Source organism: Dreissena polymorpha, chromosome 14 (genome assembly GCF_020536995.1).
Source record: "Dreissena polymorpha isolate Duluth1 chromosome 14, UMN_Dpol_1.0, whole genome shotgun sequence".
NCBI classification, from domain to species: Eukaryota; Metazoa; Mollusca; class Bivalvia; order Myida; family Dreissenidae; genus Dreissena; species Dreissena polymorpha.
Window position 1 is genome coordinate 15,039,722 of NC_068368.1, and position 11,657 is coordinate 15,051,378.

At 34.9% G+C, this 11,657-nt stretch overlaps 1 protein-coding gene across 9 annotated transcripts; it reads right to left on the reverse strand.

The window, feature by feature from the left end:
- Positions 1 to 2,051: 2,051 nt before the first annotated feature.
- Positions 2,052 to 9,383, reverse strand: LOC127858802 (uncharacterized). 9 transcript variants are annotated; one of them, XR_008039059.1, is made up of 6 exons: positions 5,458 to 9,379; positions 4,691 to 5,267; positions 4,511 to 4,584; positions 2,698 to 4,319; positions 2,518 to 2,577; positions 2,052 to 2,353 (listed from the first exon to the last, which is right to left on the reverse strand). XR_008039059.1 is itself a non-coding variant. In XM_052396089.1 (5 exons), the coding sequence occupies exons 1-5, from the start codon at positions 5,545 to 5,547 to the stop codon at positions 2,260 to 2,262; spliced, it is 399 nt and encodes a 132-aa protein (XP_052252049.1). In that variant the 5' UTR covers positions 5,548 to 9,372; the 3' UTR covers positions 2,052 to 2,259. The 9 variants fall into 9 exon arrangements, 1 of the variants encoding a protein (XP_052252049.1); XR_008039055.1 differs by having other exon boundaries at positions 2,698 to 5,267; positions 5,458 to 7,309; positions 7,975 to 9,383; XR_008039060.1 differs by having other exon boundaries at positions 2,698 to 2,799; positions 3,024 to 5,267; positions 5,458 to 9,380.
- Between the last annotated feature and the right edge of the window lie 2,274 nt (positions 9,384 to 11,657).

Genomic DNA, 11,657 nt, shown 5'->3' on the forward strand with positions numbered 1-11,657 from the left:
AGTAGCTAACTATGCGATCGATTGTAGATTATATAGTGTGTTTTGTTCGTATATTCTACAAGCGCAATATAAAGCCTAAATACTGTTGAACGTTTGTGTTAATGTGTCTCACTGAAAGACAAGTAATACCAATAACGAGCCGTTGTACAAAATGTGTATGCAGTCAAAAGCGAGTAACTGCTTTGAGTTTACGAGTCACTGCTTGCTAGTTGCAACGCAAGTAGTTTATTTCGTGCAATTAATGTTCAACGCAACACTTAGTAGCATAGTTTGTGGCCGTATGGCAAAAATCGATTGTATTCCTTAAATAAGGATAGGATGATGAATATTGCTATTGAGCAGCGAGTAGTATTCGTGTTATAACCAAAGCCGGGACTTGCACCCAGATTTCTTCTCCCTCGAAGAAGGAAAAGCGTTCTGCTTTGAACTACTTTGGTTTTGTAAACACGTTTCATACAAGCTGCAGAGTGTAGTTTTGCTATGATTTGTGTACTGACTCGTGACCGTTTCTCCTATTTGAGTACAAGAAATGTCGCTTTACCACTAAATGTTTGTTTAACTTACTGTCGTTTCAAAATGGGAACATTCGTATTGTTCTGTACAAACATTTGAGTTGTTGAGTTTCGAATACGGCTGTATTGTAGCGAAACGTTTCAGATCGGGATAAAACTACATGCAACTTTTAACGCAAAATTGCTTTGCACAATTTCAAACTTCATGATCATACATCGAAAGTTATGAAACTGCGTATATAGTTTTTATTTATTTTGCTAGCGAAATTTTAACATTTCATTGAATAACGCAAGTTTATGGCCATGTGGTGAATGTCATGAAAGTCGCTTAAACTGATGTATATACTTTTTCATCATATCATCTCAAATGGAAAGTGAAAATAATCCCTAAACGTCATTTATGTAGTGTGTTTTGTTCGTATATTCTACAAGCGCAATATAAAGCCTAAATACTGTTGAACGTTTATGTTAATGTGCCTCACTGAAAGACAAGTTATACCAATAACGAACCGTTGTACAAAATGTGTATGCAGTCAAAAGCGAGTAACTGCTTTACGTTTACGAGTCACTCAATGTAAGTCTCAACACGAGTAGTTCGTAAGGCGCAATTAATGTTCAACGCAACATTGAGTAGCATAGTTTGTTGCCATATGGAAAATATCTTATATCGGTTAGTCATTCATATAGTTTTTTTTATCGTTTTACCTCAAATTCAAGTTTGAAAGTTTTTTGCTTTGTACGTTTGCAAGCTAGTGGTGTCACTCGGCGTTTTCACGGACTTGTGACCGTTCCTCTTGTGCTCAGACAAGAGAAGTCGCCTTCCCACCCAGCCTAGCAGACTTTGTGCATTGAAGCACTTAATAGAAATGTTATTGCTCGGTCATCGGTCAGGTTCGGTCAACGCGTGCCTGCGTTTCTGAGAGAGCCAGATTAAGATATTTCGTGTCACCGTACGAAAATACCATGGTGTCGCATAGCAAAGCACAGGCATGTCACCATGCGTGCCTACCACCCTTCCAACAGCGCAACAATGTGGTGTTGAAAGGATTCCCAGATAGTGTCGAAAGTATTGACGGTCATAACGGGGACGAGTTGCTTTATAGCGCCTCATTTCGTATTGACTTGCAACCCCGCCCTAGACCGCTACACAGCTAAATGGGCAGGACTCCATCTGACTATCAATCTCAGCGATCATAGTTTTGAAAAACGTCTGCTTTTTAATTGTTGGTATTTGATACTTAGAGTCTCTTGTGCCAAAGTAGAGACTGAATATTTGTTTTATAAATCAAGCAATCATTTACTGGTTGGTAGTTCTAACAGTGCGTCAAAATAAGCACCGTGAAAACATTTTAGCACCGAAATACCGAGGTGTTTACCCCCAAGTGCTATCAGTGCGCTTCACACTTGTGGAGTCTTAAACCCCTCGGCCGCCCAAACACAGTTAATGACTGTTAATGTTTATTTTTTGTTTGATTTTGGTATTGCATAGTTTAAACACAAACACATACATCAATACATCAATATTGCTGGCCAGCACAATAAAACAACAATCTCCTTTATTTTTCATGTAAAAACATAAACATAAACATACACACTGTCAACACTTGCCACTTGCAACACCGAGTTCGTTTCAGTGCAGAATGTACACATTTTTCGATCGACACACATTCGCAATGTTACATGGATTCACAAAGTTACATGGATTCACAAAGTTGCACTGATGTCCATACACGGGCCAATGTTCAAGTTATCGGTGCGATGGACCCACGGTTTTGTCGCAGCTATACGCCACACGTATGTATTGACTACTCGGTGTCCACATCAAGGTTTGGATATTGGCACTGAAAATAGAAAAGCAAATTGTGTTAAACAGTAAACGATGAAAGTAAACAGCCTGAAATGATAAAAACATGCATGTGTAATATACCATGTATCAAATAAAATAGTAAACACAAACTGCTAAAGAAAAACACACAACTCTACCAACTGTTTAACTGATACTTACTTTTTTGTTTTGTGTTGCATGTTCAGGCGCCTTTCTGTCACTGCTCGTCTAGCAGTACAGCTGAAATAAAATAAAAAGCATGATCAGAAACTTTCATTGTAATTGTACAACTTACAATTTATGTGCACAATTTTGCATTTAAGTATAACATACAGTAAAACAATTTCAACTAATACTCACTTTTTTGTTGTGTTGTTTCCACAAAGGCGCCTTGTTGTCACTGCTCGCCTGGTAGTAAACCTGACACGTCTAGTAGTAGAGAACACTCGTCCAGCAGTAAAGCTGAAATGAAATCGAAAGCATGATCAGAAACTTTTGAATGTGTTTGTACAACTTACAATTTATAAACACAATATTGAACTGTAACAGTAAACATGAAACAGATAACAATTTTACTTACCTATGTTGTCTTCGCTGAAATACAAAAGTCATGTTCATAGCAATCATAGCATATTAACACACAATGAATACAACTCAAAACTTTTAGTAAGAAACTCAGTACTTACTTTGTATTTTGTATCCAATCCCTCTGCGGACAATCTTCTTCAGTCCACAATCGAGCTGAAATCAAGACTCAATGCATACATGTAAATTTTGCCAAATAACAAACAGAACTGTGAACCAAAACTTGAACTAAACAAAACTAACTTTTCAACTGTAATGGTACTCACCTCTGGCAACTGAAATCATACAGACATTTTGCATAGCACAATACATTTTTAGTTTTAAGATAAGAATGATTTATGAACATTTTACTTACACAAAGCATAAATATGAAAAACATGCTATGATGAAAAAAACAATATGTATACAAAATTATACATAAAGAAACACAATCTACTTACCATTGCTGACCCGAAATTGAGAAAAGCACATTTTGTATAGCACAACAATCATATTCAGTTTTTACATAAATGAAGTGTACTTACATCTGCCCAACTGAAATGAAAAAGAGCATAGCAGAACAAAAGTCATCAAATATATTTCAACATGCAATTTAAAGAAGCAAATTGTACTTACCATCAGGCAACTGAACTGATAAAAACACATTTTGTATAGCAGAATACAAGTCATCAAAACAGTTCAATATGAAAATTAAAGAAAGTTTGTGTACTTACCACAGCCATACTGAAATGAAAAAGAAACACATTTTACAATGCAAAATACAGGTCATCAAAACAGTTCAATATGAAAGGCAATTGTACTTACCACAGCCATACTGAAATGAAAAAGAAACACATTTTACAATGCAGAATACAGGTCATCAAAACAATTCACTATGAAATTATAGAAAGTTAGCGTACTTACCAACAGGCTACTGAAATAAAAAAAAGACATTTTGCATAGCAGGATACAAGTCATCAAAACAGTTCAATGTGAAAATTAAAGAAAGTTTGTGTACTTACCACAGCCATACTGAAATGAAAAATATATATTAAGCATTGCATAGCAGGATACAAGTTATCAAAGCAGTTCAATATTAAATTATAGAAAGTTAGTGTACTTACCACAGCCATACTGAAATAAAAAACAACATTTAGCAATGCATAATAATCAAGACTTACCTAGCTGATCTTAAATCATTCTCTGTTTCTCAACTTCTCACTTGTCAAAAAGTCTGCTCTGTAACGACCCACCACTCAAATCTGAAAAATAGTTAAGCAGAACAAAGCACAACACAAACCAAAAGAGTAGTTCACTTACCTCATATTTTGTGCAGAGTTTTAACAGCCAATTTTCTTCTTGAAACCTGTATTCGTCTTTTTTTTGACCCACTGTGGAACAGTCACAGCAATGTAAGTCTGAAACATAGAAGGGCATAACAACACAACATACAAACCAGTATATTTGTTTCGACTTACCTTGTGGCTACAGTCAAGACACAGCTGCTGAATTTCTTTTCTGTCACAAGCTGTCAAAACATCTCTGCAATGTTAACCTGAAACATAGTAAGAAAGAGAAACATTTTGTATACAACATAGTAAACACTTACCTTGTTTAAAGAGCTGAGTTGCAGCAGTGATTCTTTATTGAAATCTTCTTCTTTTCCCTCACTGCATGAGAGACCTAAAAAATAGCATGCAAAGCAAGACACTGTTTGTATGTCTACTCTGAAACAGAGCAAAATAAAGCATACATGGTACTTATAAAACAAACACATTGTTCCACTTACCCTTCTTCAACAGTTTAGTCACAGCAGTTGATATCCTTATTCACTGTTGAGGCTACTATGAGACCTTTTCTGCAATGCTCAGCTCCGTTCGACTGTCAAATATTCAGGTCATGTCATATCTGAAACGAACTAAATCAAAACATGCATAGTACACAATCATTGATAAAATCTTAAAACAATTGTATGCTTCATAGCTTTGTGTTGTGTTTTTTTTACTATACATATCACAGACAACTGGCGACCACAAAAGAGTACATACATTTTTTGTATTACTCAAACATTGCTGTATTAAGCTCACACTCATATCAACAAAAGCATTTCGATACACAAAGTAAGTGTTCACCATCATAGTACATCATCAGTTAGTTCGACATCCCACGTTTGCTCAGGTGTAAGTACTGGCTAGCATTTACCCTTTTCAGTTAACCGTCACACATCAGCATTTCTAAACACAAGTACTGATAGATTCTACCATTGCTATTATCTTTCACATAGACTTCTAAATATCAAATACTTGTACTCACGGTTTGGGAGCTCCCTCCAAGAAACACATCTGTACTGCTCGACATCTGGCCCTCTACTGAAACAAAATATTTTGAAACACACATGCATGTAAAACGTTTTTAAACAAAAACCAACACAGAACCAAGCTGCAGCAGCTATTCTGTCTTAAAATTGTTTTATCCATAGCTACATGGAAAACCTGAAAAATAGCATAACATCACATTATAGCAGAACAAATAAAAAAAACAACTTGGTCAACTTACCTTGCTTTTGTAAAGATGTGTCACAGAGGTGGAAATCTTCTTCCATGTGTAAACCAGTGACTCGAATCTGCAACAAAGTAAAGAACACATTGTACACCTCAAATCAATGACTTAAAACTTACCCAACTTCTTGAATTGTGGTTTAGCAGTTGAAATCGTTTTTACTCGTGTCCCTTCTATTGACACCCAGTAGGAAACCATCTCTGCATGTGCAATCTGAAACATAGCAATACACACATGGTACAAATCAAACTACCACAATTGTTACACTTACCCTATTTGAACGTTCTATTCACATCACAACAATGTTTCTCTTCTTGAATCATCTTCGTTGTTGACTGCAAGTACATCTGAAACATAGAAGCATGCACAAAACATACCATATAAAAACTATTTTGTACTCACCATATGTTTGCTTTTCTGTTCATGCCAGCTTCCAAACCCATCACTGCCAACAGCATCTTTTTTCTGTTCATGTCAGCTTTCAATCCTTCACTGCCAAACGTATCTGAAAAATAGTACAACAGAAACAAACAAGCATAACATATCATTAGGACAGTTTTACACAACAGATATGAGAGCTCTTACAGCTACGTCTGTTCTGCTCAACTGTCCAAATGCAACTGACAGTACTTCACTGACAGTATATTTTTTTAAATAATTCACTAACATTGAGTCATTCTAACCTTACCTTCAAGGCTTGTTGATAAGCTTCAAAATCAAGACTGCATGGCTCCACTTTCACTCAACTGTCAAATCATCACTGCATAAGCACTCCTGGAATGTATTATAGCAAAACATGCATAGAACAAACATTCAGTACTTACCTTTTACTTTATCACTGCCCTGTGCTCAACTCCAGTCATCATGACATCTCTGTTTAAAAGTCTGAAACATAGGAAAACATGCAATGCAAATTAAACATAGTTACTTACCTTCTAGCATATTGTTGGAGCTCCAACAAAATCATGACTGTTCACTTCAGCTGCCAGACTTGAACTGCCAGCACACATCTGAAAATCTGAACAAAGCATTCATGTTCCATACTGTACTAGCCGTATGATTTTGAGTTACTGACATACTTATCATCCAAAAAAAGAGTACATGAAAATCTAGCAAAAAATAGGTTTTCATCTGTTCACGAGTTATACTCTGAAAGAAACCATGATGATGACAAAACTCACTTTATCTCTTCTTTTGTCAAAACACAAGTGTTCATTGTGAAATTTAACAAACTTACCTTTTCGTTTCCCAGCTCTGTTCAAATGTCAGGTCTACATTTCATGTCAAATCTGAAAAAGATCTACATCGAAAAATGCATAGCACACAATCTGTGTTAAAACAGTAACTGTTTGTTGTATTCAAAGCTCCGTGTATTTTTCACTTTACACATCACAGACAACTGGCGACCACAAACGTAGAAACATTTCTGTACTACTCAAAACATTGCTGTATGAACGCCAACCGACATATTTTTGTTATAGACTTATAGTCCCTAAAACTGTTCAAAAAGAATCAAAAGCAGTTTTCAGTCATAATCTTTTATTGAATTCTATACATAGGCAATACAATCTACAGTACTCACCACAGCCCACTGAAATTAAACATCATGAAATATACATGTTAAGCAATACATTTATCATATTATAGTGCATATCAACAAATGCAATTCAATAAATTTTATGCATTCAGTAAGTGTTCACCATCATGTTACATCATCAGTTCGATTAGCATCACCACAATACATCAACTCATAATACTGGTTAGCATTGAGCTCATGCTATAGCTATCATACATCAGCATTCATAGACACTAAAAATCAAGTAATATCTACAGTACTCACCACAGCACACTGGAACAAAATAGAAATGTTAACAGCATGCAAATACAAGTAAAGCAATATCATATTTAGTACATATAAGAAAAGTATGTCAATACACCATCATATTACACCATCAGTTCGTTTCACATTCCCACGGTAGCTCAACTCTTAGTACTGGCTAGCATTTAGCCTTTTCAATAAACATTCAGCATTTCTAGACACAAGCACTGATTAATTCTACCCATCATATCATCATTCACATCATTCCATACTAAGTGTACAATAATAGTTTTCATTAAGCATCGTTAACTAAAAACCACACATACAAGTTAAATCTGCAATACTCACCACAGCATACTGAAATAAAATAGAAATGTTAACGACATGCAAATACAAGTAAAGCAATATCATATTTAGTACATATAAGCACATGCATTTTCATGAAATATGTTTCCAATGTTTTTACATCATCGGTTCGTTTCCCAAAGTAGCTCAGTAAATATTTTGTAACACCATCATCTCTCATCACACCATATTATCGACACTGTATAAGTACTGAGTAATTTATACCCAACGCATTTCACTTCTCTATCAGTACAACAACTCAACAATAATACGCCAGCCGCTTAAAATCATCATAAATCATCATACACAGTGAGACACGTCAACAGTCAAACACAAAAGTTTGTACTCACGTTTTCGTAGACACCAGCTTCAAAGACACATCTGATCACTCCGACGTCCAGAGTTCAAGTGAAGTCAATCGCTTGACACCCCAACACAAATTTAATTGCACACAACTCAAGTCAAAGTCAAGTTGTTATCTCATGACAATAACCTAACACTACAGTCCACCAGTCATTCAATAACCCGAGTACCAAGTCGCTATTCTATAACGCGAAGTCAAGTCAGTTAAACTCAAAACTTTTCATCGATACTGTAGTCAGAGCTCACGAAAGTACGTTCATATTCGTTAACGTTCAAAAGTCAACTGAGACATAGTCATCATAAAAAAAAATCATGTCAAATTTTTTTCAGAGATCACAAAATTAACGTCTGTCTTTGTCAAAGTCTATTGGTCAACTGAGCGTTTTTTTGCCCGCGCAGTTCAATTTATATACTGAGCGCGACGTCGAGAGCACAAAAAATACGTCTTATCTCTTCAACGACCAAACCAAGAATGACAGAAAATCGTATACTTCATGATTTGAGTTCACACAATTTATGTACATGAACGCTGTTTTATTGAACAGTTAATGTCGTGCTTGCTATATAATGTTAGTTTACGAAATACCAAGCACAGTGTCTTGCAAAGCCGAATTAAATGTCTTCTGGAAATACCACATGTTTAAATACCACATGTTTAAATACCACATGTTCAAATACCAAATGTTTAAATACCACATGTTTAAATGCCACATGTTTGAATACCACATGTTTAAATACCATATGTTCAAATACCACATGTTTAAATGCCACATGTTTAAATGCCACATGTTTAAATACCACATGTTTAAATACCATATGTTCAAATACCACATGTTTAGTCATGCTCGCGCACTGCATGCGGTCGGTATTTGGCACTGCATCTCTTTCTGTGACATTTTTATGTGCAATGAACATGTTTAACTCAACATATCATGAGGAAGGATGCATTCGGGAATGTGCATCCCTTCTCATCAAGATTGAAACGTCATTGATCACATGGTGGGCTCTCTAACCAAAGCGTGACAGTGCGACTATTTTTTCATGACCATACAAGCCGAAATATTCACAGATTGAATGGTCATAAAAATTGATAAGCATGAGTCCATCAAATCCATCCAGTATTTCCAGTATTTCTTTTAGTTTTGATATACAGCAAATCCATTGCCTTTTGTGCTTTAGTGTATAGTTTTGGGCAGATGCTCACATTAAACATGAACCCATAATAGAAATAGAAAAATATCTAGTCAAAGTTACTAACCTACAGTAGCATTGTGAAATAATCCTAAATCATATAAAATATGTGAGTAATCCATCAAAAATATTCACTATAAGTAGTGTACATTTAACTCCGGCATAAAAATATCCCCGTTATACCCGTTTATTTCTACATAGCCAGAACAATTCAGGGTTCTAAGAATTTTGAAAATTAAATTGTTTATATGACGTAGTTTTTGACGAAAGCAACTCGATAGTATTTTGCGCTGGCATTGTTAAAGGGACAACCTCGATTTTCTTGTTTCAACTATGTTTTGCGAGTATAGTATTGATATAACGAATAAATAGAAAATAAATATCCAACATCATATATCAAAATGTTCAGCACAATAGCGCCTACAAAGTGATATACAAATATTTTGGTTATCTGTACAATTGTTCATACAACTTGGAAATATCATGAAAATTTGCGTTTATATCAAAATATCGTAACTCGCGCATTCGATTTTGTATAAACCCATAGTATCAGTGTGTGCGCATAGAAATTTCTGTTAATCTGATGAAAATTTTATTGAATTCGGACACCGGGTTCTAAAGATATCCGACTTAAATCAGTCGCGAGAAATACAATTTTCTATCATCGATATGTAAACGTCCCTTTAAGTTGTAGGATGATATTTATTCAAATGACGTGAATATGCACTAAGAACGAAGGGTCAAATTTACGATTTTCAACAAATGTGTGTTTGTTGTGATATGGTTTTCTGTCCTTATAACTGCAGCGTTTTACAAAAACATCAAGTATGTTACACCAAAATGCGCAGAAATGAATTCCCCATCGCATGATACAAATATCTCAGTACCATATTGCGGAATGAAAATCTTTTCTTCATACCAACCCAAGTTTGGTCAATAAACAGAAGTTTTGACATATACTCGTTGATGAAATACAAAAATGCTTTAACACACATTGTTCCTATATATTTGCTAGTTATGGTAGTGAAAATTTCATCGAAATGTATTCACGCGTTATCGAGAAAGTTAAGTTAAACCTCTTCCAAACAAACACAGTTTTGTGAAATATTTGCTATCTTAACGTCATTCAGTTTAACTCGATACTTTAAAGTTCGAAATTTCTATAAGCACGAATGCGTTTTGTCGAAGTAGTTTCCTTGTAATCAGACTTATTGTGGATTACCATATATCAAAATATGTGCAGAACAGAATTCCCTATCGAATGGTATCAATTGCTATGTACTTGTCTAAAATGGGAATTTTTTTCATTCTCAGCGAAGTGATTTTTATGCGAAAAACTAAGCATTTCTACAATATGCGTAAATGTTAGCGAAAAATGATCCCCACAAAACTTGATGCTATTATCATGTTTGATATTTTGGCGAAAATGTCATAAATATATGTCAACTAGTTGTAGCGAAAACGCGACTTAAACTTTGTACGAAATCAGTGTTCATTTTACAGTACAGAGCGATTGTTCGACGTTAAAATAAAATCTAATGTTAGACAGAAATGCGTTTAGTTAAAATCCGTTATCGGACTGTTTTATTGTTGTGTTGAGACATACAGTTAAGTGTCATATATCAAAATGCGTGGAATCGAATTTCCTACAAGCTAGTACCAAAATAACGATAAATGCTCATTACACAAAAAAGTTTTCTTGTTAGCGAATTTTGCAAAGTTGAATATCTGATACAATAAGTCGTGTGAGAACAATATAGGCGAAACAAAAATTGTAGCTATCATATGATGCAATACTGTGGTGAAAAAATCATCTAAATATCAAGAGACGCTATCGAGCAAATTAAGTTAAACCGATGTAACTTAACATCTTGTTTCGTTTGTTTACATGGATAAAAGACGACGTTGTAAAAATCTAAAGTTAAAGACAGAAATGCGTTTAGTACGAAATCGTTATTGCACTGTATTGTTTGTGTGTTTAGACAGACGTTTAAGTGTAATACATCAAAATGCGTGGAATTGAATTTCCTACAAAATCATACCAAAATGAAGATAAATGCTCTTAACACGAAAAAGTTTTCTTCTTAGCGAATTTTGCAAAATTGAATATCTGACACAATGAGTCGTGTGAGAACAATATAGGCGAGACAAAAATTGTAGCTATCATATGATAGAATATTGTGGTGAACATTTCATCTGGATATTATGAGTGGTTTCAAAGAAAATTGACTTAAACCTCATTGTAAGATATTGCACCCAAGCCAAGGTTGTTTACATGGATAGAAATGACGTTCGATCTACAGTACATGTTTCGTGCTTTAAAAAGTGAATTCGTGATTATAGGCAAAATGGTTTTCGGCTAGTCTTGATCAAGCGATACAATAAACATACACGCATGTCATAGCGAAATATTCGGAATGAAATTTTCTATAAGATGATATCAGTTTTGTTTCAAAAAGCGATAGGATGAAAAAGTTTT